The sequence below is a fragment of the Diceros bicornis genome, chromosome 22 (assembly GCF_020826845.1).
Source record: "Diceros bicornis minor isolate mBicDic1 chromosome 22, mDicBic1.mat.cur, whole genome shotgun sequence".
Lineage (NCBI taxonomy): Eukaryota > Metazoa > Chordata > Mammalia > Perissodactyla > Rhinocerotidae > Diceros > Diceros bicornis.
The window spans coordinates 29,754,892-29,778,853 of NC_080761.1; the positions used below are offsets into that span (position 1 = coordinate 29,754,892).

General features: G+C 41.6%; 1 protein-coding gene across 1 annotated transcript in view; it reads right to left on the reverse strand.

The window, feature by feature from the left end:
* The window catches only part of ERMP1 (endoplasmic reticulum metallopeptidase 1), a 53,058-nt gene extending 39,062 nt beyond the window's left edge, over window positions 1-13,996 (reverse strand). Inside the window, exons 1-4 of the mRNA XM_058565763.1 lie at window positions 13,617-13,996; window positions 11,947-12,248; window positions 7,112-7,239; window positions 6,370-6,475 (exon numbers count right to left, since the gene is read on the reverse strand). Coding sequence (XP_058421746.1) covers window positions 6,370-6,475; window positions 7,112-7,239; window positions 11,947-12,248; window positions 13,617-13,954 — 874 coding nt within the window. The 5' untranslated portion in view covers window positions 13,955-13,996. The remainder of the gene's footprint in view (window positions 1-6,369; window positions 6,476-7,111; window positions 7,240-11,946; window positions 12,249-13,616) is intronic.
* Window positions 13,997-23,962: the final 9,966 nt, after the last annotated feature.

A 23,962-nucleotide genomic window follows, 5' to 3' on the forward strand; every position in this document is an offset into this window, starting at 1 on the left:
ACACACACACACACATTGCTGGATTCAGTTTGCTAATATTTTATTTAGGATTTTCGTATCTAAGTACGGCATTTATCTACCAAAAGTATCCACCAAAGCTGAACATATGCACACCTTATGACTCAGTAATTCCACTCAGAAATGTGCATACACATACATGTGTACCAAAAGGCATTTACAAAAATGTTCATAACAGCATCATTCTTAAGAGCCAAAACCTAGAAACAATCTAACGTCACCAGTAGAATGGATATTCTTGTCGATGGAATATTATTCAGCAATGAAAAAGAACTACTACTAAACACAACATAGATGAATCTTACAGACATAATGTTGAGTGAACAAAAGCCATACACAAAGGAAAACATAGTTTATGAGTCGATTTATAGAAAGTTCAAATACAAGCAAAATTAAATCTATCAAGATATAAGTCAGAATAGTGGTAACCTTTTGAGAGAGGAATAACTGGGAAGGGCCACAAGGGAGGCTTCTGGAGTGCCGGCAATCTTGATCTTGATCTGGGTTCTGGTTACATGATTATATTCAGTTTGTAAAAATTCATTAGGCTGAACACTCAAGAGCTGTGTGCTTTTCTTACATTACAATAAAAGATGAAATAAAGATACCTAAAGATAAAATTTTAAGTTCATTTTATGCATTGCACCATAAAAAAAAACTTGAGAAAAATATAAGATCCATCAGCAGGAAAGGGATTTACAGTTTTAAATATCTGCTACCTGGCCTTTAACCCGTTATAGATCCCACTGCGGCATGCTAGTGCTCCAGCCCTACTCCAGCCTCTCACTGATTGTCCACTGAGGCCTGCAGGTCAAGTTTTGGTGTAAAAAGGAAGGCTGGGAGGACTGGGATGGGGAAGGCAGATCAGTTTCTGAGTAAGACACTCTCCATGATATAAACAAAGGGAGCCCTTAGACAAGAAATTACAGACTTGAGGATTTCCCTCAGTGATTATTAACCCTAAGAGGTAGGTACTAATAGTACCCCATTCTTACACATGAGGAACTGAAGCATGGAGCAGTTTTGTGACTTGTCCAAGGCTGCAGGCCTAGGGTGTGCTTCAGCTGAGACTTGAACTTAGGCCATCTGACTATAGAGCCTGTGCTCTTAATCACAGACCCTATCCTGCCTCCCCCAGAAAGCCCTTAATTATCTCATAGAGAAAGGTGGGAGGCAGATACAGAAATATTTTCACTTTACATTCTTTCTCCTGCCATCATCTAAATGCTATGACGCTTCCAGTTTCTTGTGCATCCATTTCTTCTTAAAGAATGAGCCCCATCTTTCTTAACACAAAGGGTATGGGCATGTGTGACGTTGAGGGGAGGCAAATCTCAGTATCAAGAATGAAAAGTCAAAGTTCCCTGGAAGTCCAGTAAAGGCAGACCTAACTTAGTCAAACAGCATCATTCCCACTGCTCTACTTCCTTCTAACTTTAGGTGGTGGCATCAACATTCAGAAGAAACAAAAAAAAAAAAAGAGGAACTAATAAAGGAGACTGAGAGCAGTGAATATTGTTATGGGAGCCAAGTCAGATGAGGCCTGAGAACTGACCACTGAATTCAGCAACGTGACTTTTACAAGAACAAATTTAAAGCTAACTACAACTGGTTCAAGAACAGAAGCAAAGGAATTACACTCTCTTGAGGAACTTTCAATAGATGGGAACAGAGAAAAGAGCAGTAGTGGTGGGTAAGGGGGGGGGGGTCAAAAGTGGTTTTTTTTAAGAAGAGAGAAAAAGCACAGGGAGGGAAAAATTAATGATGAAAGAAAGAAAAAAATGTTTAAGTCACCATCAATATAACAAGTCTCCTATGTATGGACCTGGAAAGTGTTTTCCATTTTTTACTCTTATAAAAAAGCCAAGACTATGCAGTACTTAGATCTATGTGCTTATGTGCAACTATTTGTATAGAAGAAATTCCTACAAGTGGACCTGCTGGACAGAGGGGTCTGCACATTTTTTAAAGTGGTACATATAGCCAAACTGACCCAAAACTGCATCAATCTACACTTCCACCAACAGTGTATGAAAATGCCTGTTCCTCTAAATTCATCAGCACTAGGCATTATCATTCCACTTACTCTTTACAAATCTAATATAAAAAATTCTTACTGTTATTTGAATTTACATTTCTTCTAAAATAAAACTTAATCGTTTAGTTTTGCAGTTTTTTAAAAAGTTAAACATAAATTTACCAATGACCCAGGAATTCTACTCCTAGGTATCTACCCAAAAGAAATGAAAATATATGTCTACACAAAGACTTAGGCACAAATGTTCAAAGCAGCATTATTCATAATAGCCTCAAGGTGGAAACAATTCAAATGTCCATCAACCAATGAATGGATCAACAAAATGCAGTATATCCATACAACAGAATATAATTCAGCCATAAAAAAGAATGAAATACTGATACATGCTACAACATACATGAATCTCAAAAAATATACAAAGTGAAAGAAGCCAGACTGGTAATGAGCATGGAAACCCCTAAAATTGATTGTAGTGATGACTGCACAACTCTGTGAATACATCTAAAAACCACTGAATTTTACACTTCAAATGAGTGAATTGTAGGGTATGTGGATTATATCTCAATAAAGCTGTAATTTTTAAAAGAAGAATACAATCCCAAGCAGGTTACAAAATAGTAGATAGAGTAGGATCCCATTTTTATAAGAGATATATATATACATATATATACACACACACACGTATATGTTTTTTTATTAATATAAAAAATTAATATATTTTATGTATATGTATAGAAAAAATTCCAGAAGGGTCGAGACTAAACTATAACACTAGTTTGCTCTGGGTGGTAGGATTACAGGGCCAGGGATATTTTTCACAAGAGAAAAAAAGGATTCCGTGACCCCTTTGCTTATGGGCTTTCTTCTACTCAAGGCTGGGAGTGGCTGAACTTTTTACAAGCAAGATATATTACTGGTTTAATCTGTTTAAATTTTAAAATAATGGATTTTATAATACCTTCAAAATTATTAAATCAAGCCTTCTTGACTCATGATATGAATCATTAGTCTGTTAAATCAAGTCATTCTTTCATGCATCCTGGCCTTTTAAAAAATTAGGTAGTAATGATTATTCTAGTCACTAAAAACCAATGAATGTCTCTCTCTAAAAATGACAATGGAGCACTAGAGAGTACAACCTGTCTTAACTGAAAAGTTTCCAGGACAGGACAAGTGCTACTTGCAAAGGAAAAAAAGGAACTGCTGAAGAAACCCAGGACACAGCAATCTAGCGTACACTCGCAAGCCGAACTCCAAATCCAGGAGGCCTTTATCCTTTTAGCGAAACATGGAAGCAACACTAACCAGCTTTCTGAAAGCCATCCCCATAAGAAAGCTCGTCTTCTAGCTGGAAGTGAGAGAGATACTGGGACGGGTACCGGAACATCAGAAAGCACCTGGAAAGCTGTCGGGTGTGGTTTAGCTACCAAAACCAAGAAGGAAAACATTGTATAAAAACTTAGAAAAACGGGGAAACATTCTCTCCAAATCTTTTGTAGGATGCCCCTCCATAAAAAATTAATTTTGAAATGTGGGGATTTTATTTGGAATGACTAAAACATTTAAATTGTATATATATTGCTAACTAGTAACAAATCTGTTTCTGCTCTATTATTAAATTTTTGCTTTAACAATACTGAAAACTATAAAGAGTATAAGTAAAGCAGTAATGACAATTCTGGTTTTAAATTCATGAAGCAATGGACAGTTCAAACTGGTTTTTCACATTTTGCCCCTTCTTCCACTCCAGTCACAGCCACCACAGCTCCGCCAGCCAACACTCACCATCCAGCAGTGACTGTTACTATGCAGTTTGTTTATATCCTTTCAGATAATGCAGTTATGTCTAAAAATGTATGCAATTGTAGAATTTTTATGTAAAACGATCTACATTTAGTAAAAAGAGCATAGACTGTAAGTTAGTCCGACCTAGTGACAGTGACTACTCAATAAACTGTTTATAAAGGAATTGACTTGGACAAGACCTCACTAACCCTAGGTAGATGTGTTTTAACCTCTCTGGACTATATATATGTAAAATATATTAATATATATGCATAGAATATGTATGCATTGACATACACACAGAAAAAAATCAAGAAAGATACAGACTACACCTTATGACTGATTTTTCTTTGGGTCTCAGGGGTAGGGTGCTGTGATAAATTAAAAGCATGGATATGAAGGCATTTAATATATACTCCCCCCCATGTGGAACCCTGACATTTTCACCAGAGGAAAGAAAGACAGTGTCCTCTTGGCTTACAGAATTTTCTTTTGCTGCTTTTTGATCTGGTGCTTGTTATATTAAGTGTTCCTCCTATCCTGACTGAATCCAAGAATTAGAGGGAAATGGATAATAGTGTGGCATCTACTTACTCCTACAGATATTAGATACCAGCTTCTCACTAGTTAGATGAAGAGTAAGCAGAAAGGTTGCGAGTTAAAAAGAAAGTAGAATCGCGCTTCTGACCTCATGACTTTGAGATTCTCAAAGGTTTAGCTGAGGTAAAATACACCTCCATTTTGAAGGGCAAAGTTTAAAATAACTTGGATGGAAACTACTAAAATACGATACTGTTTAGGTTATAAAGACATACTTAGCACTTACTGTATCTTCATAACCAACAGTACCACATCCATAAAGGAGGCTAAAAAACAAGTTCTGTATCATCTTACTAACTTCTCCCAGCCCATGTCATGCCGCAAACACACTCATTATAAAACTTCAAGCAAATGCTACATCTCTGGCTAAAATGCATTACCCAAATCTCTAACAGAGCAGGGAAATGGCATGGAACTTCCAACATCAGATTTTAGTTCACCCTGACTGAACAAATCTGAGCTTTGAATTCTGCTTAAAAAGGTGACAACTGATACTTATTAACTTAATCTTGTTATCCTTAGAAAAGTTTAATCATAAAATTAAACTGTTTCTCTGGCTGATTAAGTATTACTGGATTTTTATGACATTCAAATTAATTCAATAGATAAATTTAAAGTCCTTAAACTACAGGTACATTTTCTCATTTTAATTCATGAAACGACTGTCATTTAATATTATTTATATCATAATCACCCATAATGGATAAAAGAAAGTTCACCACCTATACAATAATCTGGTTAGTGGTTAAGAACAAGAGCTCTGAACGTGGACTGCCCAGGTTCAAATCCCGCTGTGCCATTTACCAACCATGAAAACTTAGGCAAGTTATAATTTCTCTTGCCTCAGTTTTCTCACCTGTAAAGTAAGGGTCATGACAGTACTTACCCCTACTGTCATGAGGAGGATTGTTGTGAGGATTAAGTGACTTAAAATAGTATATAAAATGTTTTGAACAACACCTGGCATATAATAAGCGCTATACAAGTGTTAGGCACTGCAAAGGGTTCCTGGCCCAGCAAGGTGTCCAAGAATTCAACTCAATTCTGACTCGGTCTACTTGAAGATAGAATCCGATTACACAGATAAAGGACTCAGTCCCACAAGACCGCCCTCCACTTTAGACACCCACTGTTTAAGTCCAGTTTATTACCTGTACTTCTGACTGATGGGCTACAAATCAAAAGCTCCCACAACCCCCTCCCTGGGTTTGATGAATTTTCTAGAACAGCTCACGGAACTCACATTTTACTTATTAAATCACCAGTTTATTATAAAAGGATATAACTCAGGAACAGCCAGATGGAAGAAATGCACAGCGCAAGTATGGAGGAAGGGGTGCGGAGCTTCCACGCCCTCTCTGGACACGCCGCCTCCCAGCACCTCCATGTGCTCACCAATCCAGAAGCTCTCCAAAATAGGGGTGATGAGTTGTCCTTTTGGGTTTTTATTGGGGCTTCATTCCATGGTCATGACTGACTAAGTCACTGGCCATTGCCAACTGATTCAACCTCAAGCCCCTCGCCCTCCCTGGAAATCACTGGGTGGAATTGAAAGTTCCAGTCATCTAATCCCCTGGCTGGTTCTCCTGGCAACCAGCCCCCACTCTTGGGTGGGGTCCAAAAGTCACCTTCATTAACATAAACAAGACACCTATATCACTCTCAACACTTGGGAAATTCCAAGGGTCTTAGGAGCTGTGAGCCAGAAATGGGATAAACACCAAATCTATAGTTCTTATAATAAATCATATCACAGGTGCTATTAATGTTATTTTGTTAAAAATTTTTACAAACTATTTCATGCTTTAAAAAGAATGTTAATTAGAGAGATTACTTATGTTCAAAAAATTTCCACTTTGACAAAAATAAGAATTGCATTAAAGTATACAATGCAGTTACACTAAAACATAAAATACAGCCTCACGTACCTGTTTGGAACACAAGTTCTTTTCCTCCTACACCTGCTGCCTCCAAGTTAATAAATGCACGAATCAAGCTGGCCCAAGGGTGCTGAGTAATGAAACCATGACTGGCCTGAATGAGAAGGAAAGAAAACAAGCAAAGGTTAAACAATCTTAAATTATCAGTCTTTATTTTACTTATTTTAAAGACAGAATGTCTACGTTGATAAGGGGAAGAATAGGAAAATGATCATTTTTTCAAAGGCAGTATCTAAAGACATCTATCTGTTTCTCTCTCTATGCATAATGGCTGTGTGCAGTTTGCTGAGTGGAAAGTCACTGTCACAGGAGGCAGCCTGATTTCCATGAGTGATGCCAAACAATATCCATAGTAAATGTGAGGCTGTGCAAAAGAAAGGGCAAAAGAATAGGAGAAGGGAAGGGATGATCTATATGGGTCAGTATTCATGCTGTGCACCTGCCTCAAAACATCTCTGAAACTCCAATGTCAAAGAAAACCTGAGGTGAATAATTATGCCCTCACAAAATCCTTTTATGAATCAAACACTGACAAGATGATCTGATCTGAGTTTTCAAATAGTGAACATGTGTACATAACTGGCTATGGAATTTTTAAAGTACTACCAGGTACAATACTTCTTTTGCATGTCATTTTATGATACTACTCAAACGAATACTCAAAATGCGTGTTAGCTATTATTATTATTATTATTATACAAGCCTAGTATTTAAAACAGTAAAATCTCACTTGCAAGACATTTTCCTCAGCACCATTAAAGAGAAATATGACAGCATGATGTAAGGCTTCTGAAGATGTTGACAAGACACGAAGGACTTCCAGCATCACCGAACAGCTAACTGCATCATCACTGGCACCTTTAAATCAGAAAAACAGATTTGCTTCTCAGATATTAAAACCTTTACAGTATGAACCATCAGGGCTAGGAATGAGGTGTTCTCATCAAGGAAGCATCACAGTAGCTGTTAAGACCAGAAGCATAGGTCTGTTATCAGGTTACAATTACACTCACCAGTGGTAAACTCCATGAGGGCGGGGATCTTTGTCTGGTTTGCTTGCTGACTTACTCTCAACCTCTAGAACCATGCCTAGCCAAGAGCAGTCGCTCAATTAATATTTGTTGAACAATCAACCAGATGGGACCTAAATTAATACTGAAAACTGGCATTTTCATCAACACAAGGCAATTTGTTTCATTCCTTATCCTTATTGCACATCCTCTGTTAATACTCTCACTTCTGATGTTCACAGCTTCCTATATCATCTCCCACTGCCATCCACTCCTTTCCTGCTTATTTTCCTGCCAAAATCATAAAAGCTGCAGATCGCTCCGCATTTACAGAGCGGTCAGTTTGGATGGTGTAGCATTTTTTAAGGTTTCTCCAAGGGGATCATGTGATGAAAAACTACAAAGAAGACCCCAAATCTAATAAGACACAGGAAAAGAGACTAATGACCTAAGTATTATCCCTGGTCCCAGCACTGATAAAGTAGAGGACCTCATCAAATCACTTAACTTCTCCTTGATTCTGAAACTTTACATATTTATTAAAGGTGATTATATAGATGACTTTAGTGCCTTGATTTTTTTTAAAGCCCTGTAAGAGCAGCTAAAGGAACTATCAGATATTTGATGATATTGAGGAATTATTGTTTTTTAGGGGAGGTAATTCATGATATTATATGGGGCCAGCCCGGTGGCGCAAGCGGTTAAGTGTGCGCGCTCCGCTGCGGCGGCCCCGGGTTCGCTGGTTCGGATCCCGGGCGCGCACTGACGCACTGCTTGGCAAGCCATGCTGTGGCAGCGTGCCATATAAAGTGGAGGAAGATGGGCACAGATGTTAGCCCAGGGCCGTCTTCCTCAGCAAAAAAAAGAGGAGGATTGGCGGATGTTAGCACAGGGCTGATATCCTCATAAAAAAAAAAAAAAAAAAAAAAATTCATGATATTATGAACATGTCAAAAAAGAGCCTTATCTTTCAGTGATATAGACTGAAATATATATGGAGAAAACAATACAGCTGAAATATGCTTCAAAATAATCAAGAGTTGCCCAAGTTGGGTAAAGAAACAAGATCAGACTGTTGAAGCTGGGTGATAGGTACACTCAGGTTCATTAAACATACTGTTTTTGTATATATTTGAAATTTTCCATAATAAAAACTTCAAAGAGTCATCAAGGTAAAGAGGCACAGTAATAACCGAAGCAATTGCATTTCTCAGTTTACACAGTGTGAGGCAGGGTGCTACAGAGTTTAGCATGGGTTTTAGAGTAACCAAGACTTGGAAGTAAATTCTAGCTCTGTCATTTACCCTACAATTTCCTGGTCTAGAAGGCAGGCTAATGATACCTACTTCACAGGTGTGTTGTGAGGATTACAAGATAATGTGGTCCACATTCAATGTTAGTTTTTCCTTCTCTTTGCAAACTTAAGGAAGGCTCTGCAGCCAGCCAAAATGCTTATATTGGTGCTGTTAAATTCCAGACCCCATTCCTACCCAGGAAGTAACTACTTATTAGCTATAATTGTCTTGGTAGTGATTACTGGATTGTATTTTAATCAAAGTAAAACAAAGTAATAATTATCTAATTACCATCAAGCAGGAAATATATGTAGCTATTAGTAAAAAGTGCCCCCTTCCAGGAACCAAATGAAATTAATGGTTTTTAACTTGAAGACTCTGAGTTACTTTAAAACAAAAAGAAGGGCCGGCCCCGTGGCTTAGCGGTTAAGAGCTCGCGCTCAGCTACTGGCGGCCCGAGTTTGGATCCCAGGCTCGCACTGATGCACCGCTTCTCCGGCCATGCTGAGGCCGAGTCCCACATACAGCAACTAGAAGGATGTGCAGCTATGACATACAACTATCCACTGGGGCTTTGGGGGGAAAATAAATAAATAAATAAAATTTAATAGAAAACAAAATTTTTCTTTATTCAAAGTAAGAGGGAAACTGAAAGAGATACATCTAAATAGGGTTGATTAAAAAGTTAAACTGTCCATTTATCTTCCTTCATTTTAATGGTTCTGGTGTCTGAGAACAAAAATAAAGAAGAGTCAAATATCATTAAAAAAGTGAAGGAAAGTTAGAGGACAGTATGTCTAAGGGCTGGGTGGTTAACCGACATCCCTTTCCATTTAGAATTAACCCTGAAATTGAAACCACACGTAAAATAACTCTACGTCTCTTCTACCAACAACCTGGAACCACGCAGCAAACCCAAGATCTTAAAGCCTTTCTCTGGGTAACATTACTTCTAACTAGTATCAGTTCCTGAGTTCCAGATACATTGCCAAGAAGAACTTTTAAAAAGTACCCAAATTTCTTTTTTTTTTTTTACTTTTTTTTTTTTTCTGAGGAAGATCGGCCCTGAGCTAAGATCTGCCAATCCTCCTCTTTTTGCTGAGGAAGACTGGCCCTGGGCTAACACCCATGCCCATCTTCCTCCACTTTACGTGGGACACCTGCCACAGTATGGCCTGACATGTGGTGTGTCGGTGCACGCCAGGGATCCGAACCGGCGAACCCCGGGCCGCTGAAGCGGAGCGCACGCACTTAACCGCTTGCGCCACTGGGCCGTGCCCCCCAAATTTCAATTAGTTCATCCACTAAAAGGATTTAGGTGATAAATCCTTTTCATGAGTGTGTTTTTTAACTATTTTTAACAATTTATTATTGACAGAAATTTCCTTGATTTTTTTTTTTTTGTGAGGAAGATCAGCCCTGAGCTAACATCCATGCCAATCCTCCTCTTTTTGCTGAGGAAGACCGGCCCTGAGCTAACATCTATTGCCAATCCTCCTCCTTTTTCTCCCCAAAGCCCCCAGTAGATAGTTGTATATCATAGTTGCACATCCTGCTAGTTGCTGTATGTGGGACGCGGCCTCAGCATGGCCGGAGAAGCAGTGCGTCGGTGTGCGCCTGGGATCCAAACCCGGGCCGCCAGTAGCAGAGCACGCGCATTTAACCGCCAAGCCACGGGGCCGGCCCCAGAAATTTCCTTGAGATTGTTGGTATAGGTATTCTTATAAAATTTTAGTTAAAAATGGGTTCCAAACACCCACAGAAATGCCATCCTTTCATTATTGGATTCCATATATGTGGCTTGTAACATCTGGCACTACATTTCTGATATTTGTATATACATCTTTCTTATATAACACTCTTAAAAAACCTTGGTGTTAATTTTTCCCTTCTGAGAATTTAAGCATCGTAACAGTGGGCACAGGGCAACACATTACCGCTTTGAAATAGGCATAAAAGATCTCTGGTTTCCCCAACACACACAAAGGTATTTCTGACTTTACAAAACACATGTGTGAATACTGATTTTTGAAAAAGCATGTTACATTCTGAATGCAACGGGCAAGCTTTCTGATTAAAGATTTCCTAGTATATATCATTTTATCAAGCAAATAAGTTTTATATTTTGTATAACTCTAGATGTTCATATTGGGCCTGCTATAAATTTAAGCAACCTGGAAATATTAATATTAAATAACAATAGCAAAAAAAAAAAGGATTTTTTTGTGCCAGACACTATTCTAGTGCTTTACTTGTATTTAATGCTCATTCAATCCTCTAAACAATGCCATTAGGACAGTACTATTATTATCTCCATTTCACAGACCAGAAACTGAGGAAAGAAGAAGTTAAGTAGTTTGCCAAAGGGAGCATTAACTATACTCTATTACTCTCCACCCTTTCAAATGTAGCTGAAAGAACCGACTGGCCAGGAAACCCAGCACGTGGTCCCACCTCTGTCTCTGATCAGTGGTGATCAGCTAAGTTTATTGCTGTCTCAATGAGGAGGTTGAACCAGATGCCATCTCAGGTCTCATCTACCTCTAAAATGCTATGATTCCATTGTAAAATGCTACTCTTTTCTATTCCTCCCTACTTACAATCTCTTTCTTTAACTACTGAAAACAACATTCTGATGAGTCTTATTTTTAAAAATGGAAGTTCAATTGAGGAGATTCTCATTCATTCAATAAATATTTATTGTGTCACACACTGTCCTAAACATCAAATATTCTATTTTGTCGAAGTATTTTCAGAGCAAGATTTATGGATTAATGAAGTACTCTAACAGTACAGCATCCCCAGTAGACCAAAATTCTCACTTCACAGATCGACAGAAACTGCTAGGAGAGATGTTCTCCAAACTCTGCGTCCCCTGAAGGCAAGGACTGTTCCTTTATCCTGTACCCCAAAGCCTACTACAATACCTAGCTCAGTAAACACTTGAAGTGGCAGAACCTAACTCCAGGACTCATGGACACTTCCTGGTAACACGGATAAAACTGTTTTAGTCAACCAGAATCACTCCCTGTCCTGTCACTGGGCTGCTGGCACTAATGTTTACACAATAAATAAAGCACTTAAGAGAAGAGTGAGGAGTTAGATCTTAAACTAAATGATACTATTCTAATTATCCTGCCTTCCATCACAATGAAAAAAGGTCTGTCCAAGAAAATGGTGCCCCACAGTTGCCTAGGCAGCTTGAAGTTAATAAGCTTTCTGGGCTGTGACATCAAAATGACTAAAAAATAGGTACCTACCTGGTGAGTTTGCCACTGAGTCAAAATGACAGTTAGCCAGGACAGCATGCTGGGCTCCATCTCTGGGTTCCAGCTTTACCACAACGTTGGTGATATTGTCATAGTAGCTTGTAAAACCTCCCAAGAAGTCAATGCTAAAGGAGCCTGTGGGCCGCTGTACATCTACTGAAATCTTGTGAAGGCTGTTGCTTTGAACTTCAATCAATTTAATCTGTTCCAAAAGGTAACGCACCGTCAGAATTTCATTTTCTGGACTTCCTGTAGTCCTGGGGCCAATGGATGTTATGTGTTCAAGATAATTCCTAGAAGCAACCAAAAGAATGATGATGACAAGACGTGCTAGGCTTACCACTTAGCACAGAGCAACTTTTCCACTACATTCCCCCTTTCCCCAAAAAAACAAGTTGACTTCTCACATAAAAAAGGCTGCCATTTAATATTTCAGGTACCCTGTGAAAATCACTTGTTAAGTTCCATCATTTTACTTTGCCTCCTATGAGTTTATCCCTTCAGTTTTCTCCACCCACCCTACTCCCAAATTCTCCCAATCCCCATATCCAATCAATACAAAGACCAGGGATTCCATTCAAAATGTGTAACTGCTGAAGGCTAGATAGGACAGCATACAACTCCACTGTGCCACACTCTGGAGGGTTACTGATTCTGGGTTGCTGATTCTAAGTAGCAGAAACCAGCGAACAAAGACAATTAAGTCAAGAGGTGAGATAAGCGAAGAAAAACTTTTGATTGTCAAGAATGGACTTAGCCCTCCTAGTACGCACACAAGGCCTCATAACTTCAATTTAGGCCAAAACCAACTCTACCCCTAAAACAAACAAAATTTTTTGTCTTTTCACTGCATTCCGAGAGAGGAAAAAAGAGGGTGGGGGAGGTGTATTCCAGAAAGTCCTTAAGAAAATAAGCTTCCAGCACTTTGTATTCAAAAGAAAAAGTTTTTAAAACGGTGGCTGTTGAATGCTCTGCTTATGATTTTATGAGCTTTGACACACTTTGGTTACAATACCTTTGACTTAATCACCTTTCCTAGCATACTTATGGGCCTTTTTTTTTTTAATTAAAAAAAAAAGAAACCTTACACACCACGGGCCCAAGGACAAGCTCCAGGAATCTGAGCACTTCTGAAACTGTAAAATTTTGAACGTGAGGTCTTCCAGGGGAGCCTCCATAACTTCCAGGTTTCAGGACTGTGACCCTCAAAAAGTTAGACCACTGCATTATCCCCTTCCGACATCTCCCCCAAAAACCGAATTTATAAAATGGTCTAAGTACACAAATTTCACTCTTCGTTTCATTTGGAAAGCAGGATGACTAGTAAAAAGTGGAAGTTGCTCCAGAAAACGGGGGACGACTAACAACCAACCATCTGCAGGTGTGGCAGAAAGAGGATGGAAAAAAAGAGGGTGGAAAAGCAGGCGCAATTCCCCTGGCCACCTCCATCTGCACCACGAGCTTAACAGTGGACCACGCAAGCCCCGAGTCGTGTAAATTGGGACTCCAGAAGAGGGACGCGCAAGGCCACCCGACCCCACGTGCGGCCGGGCGGAGCCGGCGAGCCCGGGCGGTCCCGCAGGGCGGGCGCACGCAGGTGCAGTGCCCGGGCCTGGCAGGGGCCGCAGAGGGACGCACCGCCGGGAGGCAGCGGCCGGTACCTGGCTTGGCGCGCGTCGAACTCCCCGCGGTGCCCAGGGGGCCCGCGCAGCACGAGCTGCTGCAGCGAGAGCTGCACGAGCGTCCGCAACGCGAGCAAGTAAAGCGCCAGCCCCAGCGCGGCGCGCGCCTCAGACAGTCCGCTCCCGGCGCCCCGGCTCGCGGCGCCGCTCCCCCCCCCGCTCCGCTTCCGCGTCCTTGCGCCGCCACCGCACGAGTCCACCACGGAAGCCTGCGCCGGGGCCTCCCTCTCCGGTGGCGGCGTGGTCCCCGGGCCGTCCCGGCGCTCCCCACCGACGCGGTGCCGTCTCACAGCCGCCGACTCCGAACCCCACTCCATGGCCACGAGCCTCAGCCGCCGGCACAACCGCCCCTGCCCGACACAGCCCCGGCAACAGCCGCGGCCGCCGCAGCGCCTCCTAGTGAGCGGACGGAAACTGCAGAGGGCCAAACTTCTTCTGATTGGCTCGTCCCGCCGCCCCGCGACCTAGCCTCTGGGCAGGCGGCCGGCGGGCACCGCGGCGGGTCCGGCCCTGGCCGAGCGTGATGGATGTGCCTTCTCCTGCAGGGCTTCTCTGCCTGGTGTAGGACAGAGATTTCCAAAGGGAAAGATACCCGAAACCTGAGAAAAGTGAGATATTGCTTTTAAAAGAATGCACATGATGCCCCAGGCAGATGAAGAAGGCAATGGAACCTTAGAACAGGCTCTGGAAAAAGTAGGCTCCTGGCTCTTAAAATTGGGAATAGGACTGCGCAAAGGAGGCCCAGCCTCGTGCTTACACATACGTCATCTAATCACAGATCTTCATAACCGTGTGAGGTCACCAGCACTATCATTGTCTGTTATTATTCCCAGCTCTCCAGCCACACTGGCCTCTTGCCAAGTCCTTCCTGCTCACCATCTTTCCTTCTACAACAGGATCTTCTCACATGCTGTTTGAGTTTCCTGGAATGTTCTTCCCTCCCCTCATTGCCTAGTTAACTCCTATTTATCCTTAACATCTCAGTTTAAGTGGTACTTCCTCAAGCAAGAATCACCTAATCTAATGAAGCAGGTGTCCCCTGTATGTAGGCTCTCATAGCACCATGTGTGCATGTAATTACTTAATATCTTCCTCATGAGACTGTAAATTCCTTGTAGGCAGGAATCATATCTGGTTTTGCTCACCATTTTATTTCCTCCTCTTAACACAAAGCATGATATGTAGTATGTAGTCAAATATTTCTGATTGAGTGAATAAATGAAAACATAATTTTATGGCAGCAGTGTAATTTTAGCTTGATGAGATCCTTTTTAGTCTGTAAGGTCCATGAAACCAAACACAATGTCTTATTTATTCATCACCATGTCGCCAGTATTTACCTCTGTGCCTTGCCCATGGTCGTCACTCAGTACGTAGTTAATGAATAAGCAAATGAATACATATTATCTTTATAAGAACCAGCTGTCTTGGCTATTCTCTTTCCAAAACCTCTGGCGCCTCCATCATCTTTGGAAGATAAGATCTCAAAAACGACTCCTTCCACTGCAGCGTAATGAGATGTGGAGGTCTCTAGTGCCTAGGGTAAGGGCACAAATGTTTCCTGGTCTTTTAAGCTTTACTTATCTTATGCTGCCAGTTGCTGGGCTGGTGAATGTCAGAAAGGATAAGAATAGGGCCAGCCCCGTGGTTTAGCGGTTAAGTGTGCGCGCTCCGCTGCTGGCGGCCCTGGTTTGGATCCCAGGCGCGCACCGACAGACCGCTTCTCTGGCCATGCTGAGGCCACATACAGCAACTAGAAGGATGTGCAGCTATGACATACAACTATCTACTGGGGCTTTGGGGAGAAAAAAATAAATAAATAAAAATTATAAAAAAAAAAAAAGAAAGGATAAGAATAAGATGCAACTCTCAGGAGCTGTGTTGCTGGTTAAATCATTTGAGCTATCTTTTTCTGAATGGATCGTGTATGTTAAGCATCTCTGACAATATTTTGTGGGAGGCAGTGTACCACAGCAGAAAAAACCCTGGCTGTTAGAATCAGATAGATCTGAGTTCCTGAATCACTAACCTTCAATACACATGGCATTACAGTCCCAGAGTCTGTGTCCTTAATCTGTGATAATGGAGATAATGTCTGCCTTAAAGAGCTTCAATGAGGATTAATCAGCTAAGGCATGTGAAAGATCTTCACACATAAATCTCATTAAATACTATTTTCCAGAATTTTCCTTCTTATACAATCCTTTGCAGATTAGATTAAAAGCCATTTTCCTGTCACGTTAATCAGAGGGCCCCTCGTGGTGAAAGTTGAGTTGTTACAGTCGGGGTCTTAGAAGGCAGTTTTTCTCTTGACTTGTATAAACTGCGGTATTCACATTTGAGTATTTTAAAGGTACCAGTTGTTGGATATCTACTCTGTGTAGGATACTGATCAAGGTGGGGAAACATAAACAAGAACAAATCAATGTTTCTGCCCTCATAGAGCTTACATTCTAGTGGGGAGACAATAAACAAAGAGTGTTGGGGGAGGGTGAATAAAATGTCAGATAAAGTGCTATGAAGAAAAATAGAGCATTGAGAATTGAGAGTGACAGGAATTGAGAGTGACAGAGGTTGCTGTTTTAAGTATGGTGATCAGGACAATCGCTCTGAGGAGAGGACATTTGAGGTGACGTGAATGAAGTGAGGAATGGGGCCATAAAAGCCTGAGGAAAGAATGTTCCAGGCAAAGGGAAATGAAGTGGGATGTTCAGAGGCAATACTGAGTAGGGCATGTGGCTAAAGCAGACTGAACAGGGGGACAGTGACAGAAGGAAGGTCAGAGAAGTAGGTAGGGGCTAGTGCAAGGAGGGCCTCCTGGGTCACAGCAAGGACTCTGGGGTGGTTTTGAGCAGCAAAAGGTCATGCTCTAAATTACGTTTTTTGACATCACTCAGAGTCTCAGTGCTGGGCAGAGCAGCACAATGACCACACGTAGATCGTAGAGGCTAATAAAAAACTTGGCTAATGTCTGGCCTTTGAAGTGTTTGAGGCCATAGATATGCAGTTTTATTTGTGTGGGAAGTACACCACAGTGAATTGAAACACATGCTCTAGTTCCCACATATCAAATTGCTGATGAGGATGGAACGGGATGTGAAAGGCTTCGGCTGCCCCATCTGGTGAGCTATTGATCACTGGGATTGACTCAGTTCATCTGGCTTGTCAGACAGTTATGTTTTTCTTGTGTGTCCCTTTATGACAAAGTGAGAGCTAGACCGACGGACAGGCTTAGAGATGTCCCAAGTCCCTTCTAGGAAGTCCCAGTACTCCCAGTACTTCACTCACTGGCCACGGTGAGTGAAAGGACACGCAAGCTGTCAGGATTCAGGTGAATCGCCAGTCTCTGTCTTTCACAGAGGTCACCACATAGCCTATGTGCCTCCTTCCTTGGAAGAGGAGCTACTAGGGCACTTGGTGAGAGTTCTCTGGGACTGAGGCTGGCAGAACGATGCCTTTTACCTGATGTTACAGTGACATTAAAATCAAGGGAGGTGCCAAGCCAAGCGATGAGAGGAGAATCCAAACCAGTTGCAAAAGGCAGAAGCAGATGTCCAAAACTGACAGGCAGAGCAAGTCAAATGTTGAGCAACCAAGAATAAAGATTCTTAATGCAAAAGAGATCTTGGGTAAACATTTTAGACAGGTACTGTTGCCTACTGCTGGGTTTTATGTGCTCACGAAGGTGGTATGAGGGTGGGCCGGCTTTGTTTAAAGGGCCAGGGATGGAGCTCATGTCCAGGTTTGGGAGACACCGCTAGTTTTTGTGGGTTTCTTTTTTGGGGGGGGGTGTTAGATCCCCTCAGGCTTAAGCAGGGGCCTCAGGGTGCTTGTGGACAATTGTCTTCCCAACTACAAAGCTCTGCAATGGAACATATGGGAGCTGGTGACAATGATCAGCTACATGAAGCACCTCCAATAAGCCAGGCAGCCTGGGAGCTGACAGTGCTGAGCTGTGTTTGGAGCCTTAGGGAGAGAGCGATGGCGCCCCACTCTTCCCTCTCCTTCAAACTCTGGGTTGGTCCCTCCTGCTCCCTAGCTCCCTATAGCTGGTGACCACCCAGGAGGTAGAAAACCAGTCCAGCTACATTACTAGCCAAAACCACCGTGTCAGATTACCTTTTTCTGTGGCCGATTGGAAATGAGATTGTCTGATTTTTGGAAGAACCTATATCTGGCTAACAAGGCCTTTTGGAAACAAATAGGGATGAGAAAATTGCCTCTTTGGGGTGAAAAAGTCAAATTGGAACCTCACACCATATTACACGCCTAAAAAAAAAAATCAAGTAGAATTCAGAATTAAACATAAACACAGTTTTTTAACTGATGAAAAATAAGGTAAACATAATTGAATCATAATAATTAAGACTCAAAATAGACAAGGACTCTTTAATCAAAAAGAAGTAGAAGAAATCATAAAGGGAAAAATCACATGTTGACTACACAAAATTGAAAACGTCTATATGTCAAAAACAATCACCAAAAAAATGAAAAGTCAAATGACAAACTTGGAAGGTTATTTTCAACAATTTTTTTTTTGTGTGAGGAAGATCAGCCCTGAGCTAACATCCATGCCAACCCTTCTCTTTTTGCTGAGGAAGACTGGCCCTGGGCTAACATCGCTGCCTATCTTCCTCCACTTTATATGGGACGCTGCCACAGCATGGCCTGACGAGCGGTGAGTTGGTGCGCGCCCAGGATCCAAACCTGGGCCCCCAGCAGTGGAACACATGCACTTAACCGCTACGCCACAGGGCCGGGCCCTCAACAAATTTTAAAAACAAGGGAATATAAAACAGGCTTTATATTCTCTCTGTCTCTACATATAGATAGATGATAGATTTAGTTTATATTTATATTTTATTATATATTATATAATTTATTATAATTTAATCAATGTACTTAATAAATATTAAAAATCAGTAAGAAAAATACCAATGCCTCAATAGAAAAATAGGTAAACCATTCACCCTTTACCTCAAAGGAACATGTGAAAATGTGGACCATTTTTAACTTACATTGAAAAATTTTTGTGTATTTTGTTTTTAATTATAATATACACTGCTGGCATAGTATAATAATAGGCAGTTTTATATGATGCAAGTGGGATACATATCAGAATGACCTTTGTGGGAAGCAATTTGTCAAGATGTACCAGGAGCCTTGAAAGAATTCACAGTTTTTGAAGTATTTTCAGATGTAGGAATCTATTGAAGACGTGAGAAAAAAGAAAATGCAAAAGAATGCTCATCTATAAAAATCAAATATGTGGAAACTACTTCAATATATAAAAATAAAAGAAAGGTCAAATAAATTAGAGCACATCCAGAGTGTGGAACATCATAGAGTATTAAATACAACATTATCAAAGTCTATTCAATTATATGGGAGAAATGCTATGTTATAAATACTGAGAAAGAATAAAAATACAAAATTAAATAAAGAATATTCTGTATGACTATTAAATATGTGGAAGGAAATACACTAAAGCAATAACAATGGTTATCTATTGGTGATTTTTTCCTTCTTTATTCTTTTCTCTCTTTTCCACTTTTTCTACCACGAGCTCAGTGTTCCCTTTAAGAGCCTTGGGCCGTGAGGTCAGGCTCCAGCAGCCCTGTACCTAGGAAGACACTTAAAATCAACTGCATTTTAACCTTTAGGAAGGTAGTTTATAAATTGATTCCAGCATGGATGTGATCCAACAGGGGAACGCGATGTCAAAAAGCTCATCTCTGGTCCGTGCTCCACAAGCATATTTCTTGACTAAAATGTTTAGGGTAAAGATTCAGCAATTAACCAACTGCTGAACCAAAAAAGAAATTTTTGAGAGAATTTTCACTTAATCATCATTCTTTAAATTCAGCCTGTGACACGAGAAAAGAATTCGTGCGTAGACTTTTAGGTGGCTTTGGATTTTGGATTTTCTTTTCCCTCCATAGCACATTCCTTTGTATTAGAGGAAAAGAACCCAGGAAGCGGAAAGTCTCTAGAGATTTATTTGGGACTGACATACCCAGGGTTTTGTTTGCATTTCTCCCTGGGCTGCAGGGCAGGTGAGCCAGGCGGAGGGGAGTGACTCAGCAGTTTGGGGCTGGGTGCTGACTCCATGCTGAAGCTCGGTTTAGTCTACTAAAAAGTTAATGACCGTGTGTATTACCAGGGCTCGGCGGGGCATTTAGGAGTGTACTCCGAGAGACCCCATCTCTTCCTGACCCTGCTCTAAGTAGCTATCTTCTTCTGAAGGCCCCTGAACCCCTTTGCAGGCTTTGTCCTGGACTAGTTTCACTTGGCCTGTGAGCCTATGACCTTCATCGGGTCCTTACTGGCTGAAAATAGCCTCTGTAACTGCAGCTTTTCCAAGATGCTCCAAGGAGAAAAGGGACAACAATGGATCTTGGATGAGAATGACAAATATGTCTCAAAGTGTAGTCTGAGGACCACGTCATAACACGAGAATCACCTGGGTTCCTGGTAAAAACTTATCTTCCTGGGGCCGGCGCCGTGGCATAGCGGTTAAGTGCCTGCGCTCCACTGCTGGCGGCCTGGGTCTGGATACCGGGCGCGCACCGACGCACCGCTTGTCAGGCCATGCTGTGGCGGTGTCCCACATAAAGTGGGGGAAGATGGGCATGGATGTTAGCTCAGGGCTGATCTTCCTCTCACACACACACACACACACACACACACACACACAAAATTATCTTCCTGTGTCCTACCCACTTACTGTGTCCGACTCTCTGGAGATACGGCCCTAGAATCTGTGATTCCTACATACACCAAAATGGTAAACCACAGTGTAGTTAAGGGTCTTCCCTCTCCGGTCCACATGTCTAAGACCGCACATAGGCCAACTATGAGTGGAGTGGGGGCCAGATCGTCCCTCCTTCACCTTTATGAAGATCAAGTCAGCATCACCGCCTTCTTCTTCCCTGCCATGCCCATCCCCTACATCCACAGAAGAACTGTATAGCGCCTTGCCATACCATGTCAGAAAACAGGGATGCCAGAGGCAAAAGGGTGCAGTGGTTAAGAGCATGGACTCTGCACTCAAATCACTTCGGCAGGTGCTGCTCTACCACCAACCTGCTGTGTAGCATCTAGTGAATTACTTAACCTTGCTATGCCTCAGGTTTCCCATCTGAGAAGTCGGGCTTATAGGGCTGTTTTGGGGCCCTAGGCCAGGAGACCCAGTAAGAGCTCAAGATGTGACAGCTATTGCTCCTATTCTGTGGTTTGGACCTTATCTGCAGGACATTCAGAGGCTGGGGAGATAACATCTCTGAGTCTCTCACTCAGTTTCCAAATCTTCCAATAACGCCTCTGTAGGTGGCTGTGTGGGTAAAAGGAAACTAGAGAATTCTTGGCCAAACTCTTTTGTAGCGACCTAAATTAAAGTTGTGAAAGGTAGTTTGTGACATAAGCCTGACAGAACACCTAAGCCTGATGGAAGGAAACTTCACTTCTATCTTTACTTAAAGGGCAACTATTTAACTAAGTGTTTGTTACCACCCCTTGAAATGCACACATTCATACCCTTATGTGTTGCTGTGTGTACAGTCCACTTTATTCCTACCTTCTTGGTGAGAGGGCTTATAAAAAAACCTGTTTTCCTCTCTCGTCTCAAGCCTTTGTCGCCTTTGGTACATAAACAACCAATGAGCAAAAAAACCAGAAGTACCAAGAACAGGTGCTCTATGTTTTAGAATAATAAAAACTTATTTACAATATATTCAGCCACAAAAAGGAATGAAGTGCTGATACATGCTACAACGTGGATGAACCTCAAAAGGTGGATGAACACAACAGGTCGTATATCATCTGATTCTGTTCATATAAAACATCCAGAATAGGTAAATGCATACAGACAGAATGCAGATTGGTGGTTCCCAGGGATGGGAAGGAGGGGAGAACAGGCTCAAATGCTTAACGGGTACGGGGTCTCCTTTGGGGTGATGAAAATGCTTTGGAACTAGATAGAGGCAGGTGGTGGCTTGTGCAATATTCTGAATGTACTAAATGCCACTAACTTGTTCCCTTTTAAAATGGTTAATCTTATCTTATGTGAATTTCACCTCAATAACAATATTTAAAATTTTATTCACTATAAATTATTCACAGCTGAATATACTAAGTAGAATTTAAAAAGAATTCTTAGCTCCAGAGACAGATGCCTGCCCAAGTTCAGAGTTAAAGCAATTTGCTACTCTATTACTGTTGTTATAAATTGTGCTGATAATAATAAAGGCCTTGGGTTTCAATAGCCTCTTACTTCCAAGCAACTCAAATTAGGATTTCTGCTCTCAGTTTTTTTTTAAAGAAAATCAATAAACAGATCTATGGCAGAGATGCTGATTCTTTAGAGAAGGCAGAGGAAGAAGCTTTATTCATAGCCTCAAGTTCTGATTCCTCCATGGTTCTAATTTCTCTTAGCATAAGGAGAGACCCAAATATCCTAGCTAGGGGTAAGGCTAATCTTTAAGGGACTCCAGCAAGGCTGGGAGCCTACACTGATAAAAACCCAAGGGACAGACTTTGGTTATTCAAATATGCTATTGTGTCAGCAAGGTGGTTGTGACTTACTGGGAGTGACAGAGCAGAGCATTTACAAACCACTTCCTGATATGGGCAGATAAGGTAAGAATAAAACAGATTCAAATAGGGTTGTAGGGAATCATAGGGACTGGGTGAACTACGACCCCCAAGCCCCACCTAAATCAGTATCAGTGACTATTGCTCTGTGGAATTTGGGGCTCAGGGTAGCCAGATCATCTCATTTTTCAAGAAATGGCAGAAATTCAGATATTTATGTGAAAACTCCTGCTTTGTTAACACTGGAAACTAATTTAAAAAGAGAAGGCCAATGTGTGCGTCAAACAAAACAGGTCTGCAAACTGGATCCCGCCCACTGGCTGCCAGGTTGGAACTTCTGAGCCCTCACCTTTAAGCCCTCGAGGACATGCTTGCTAAAGATAAAATAGTTCCCTGAGTGAGACTCAGGTTATACTTGGGATTCTTATCTCCCGATTTAGGGGAAAGTTCACAGAGCTGGAGTAGATCAGATACAGCTAGTCAGGCCTCTTTCTTCTGACCCTCTTAGGTGAGAGGTGAGGCTTGTCAAATACTTCCCTCCCTGTCTCCACACCCCACTGCCTGTTTCTACCCACCGCTCTGTTTATTTTGCATTGAACAAGGAATAAGTAGGAGAACGCTTTCTGAAATGTATGCTGATACAGAGCCGAAGGTTCGAACTAGATTCTTCCCTCTCACCCCCATCCTGTAACACATGCAGTTTTGAACACGCTGAAGCGTGAAACTGAAATGCATAGTTACAGCCCTGTCTCACCCCCTAAATTTTGGACCAAGCCTGGGGCTAGGCAGCTGTATTTACTCTTTCTGTGTATCCTCTGAGGAGGAAAGAAGGGAAGCACAGAGAGTGAGTGGGCCTAGAATAAAGCCCACAGCAATGGAAAATAAAGAGCATCCCTCCAACCCTTGGCCAACATCAGTAGCACAGACTCTTAATTTGAAGTGTAATCTTCTGTAAACTATGACGGCATTTCCAGGAGTTGAGACTCAATCAACCTACAAATTGATTCTGATGTTAGGAAAACACTTTCTTTTTAAAATTAGACACCCTGTACTGGAAAACACTGGCATCTTAAATCTTGAGACTTCCTTCCTGCAGTCTTCTATCTCTTTCCACCCAGGCTCAGACATAAGTGGTCAGGTAACCACAGTGACCCAGCAGGGGAGATTAAATTCAATTTTTGTGAGAGCTAAAGAGAAACCTCTACAGTCCACCTTGTCGAGACCTGACAAGGAGCCACTTGGGTCAGACTAAAAGGAGCTCCTCTAGAAGAAACCTAGGCATGTTACCCACAACCCTCCTCTCTCTGATTTTGTTTATATGTGGGCGAATTTTTCAGCTTTATCAGCCTTGCAGGAAACCATAAATAGATATCCAGTTGACACTCATGCTTTCTGGTTATGTCAACCCCAGTTCTTCCTTCCAGAGACACAGTTCTGGCTATAGAGATAAAAATCAACAAATACCACATTCTTTCCAACTGGTCTACCATAAATTATGGCTGGTTTGAGCACGTTGGCCTTCTGTTTTTGCCCAGAGTGCCCGATATGCTCTGGCCTCATGGTGGTTTAGCTGGGTTTCCTGCTAACATAAACAGGGGAAAATGCCCCCTCCATGTTGTCCGGCCCCCCCTGGGAACAGCGTTGGGCCTTTGAAATTTAAAACTCGCATTTACTGAGCCTAAAACCTGTGTCGTGTTTTACTATGTCTGTTTTCATCAGGCAACCTTTAGTGT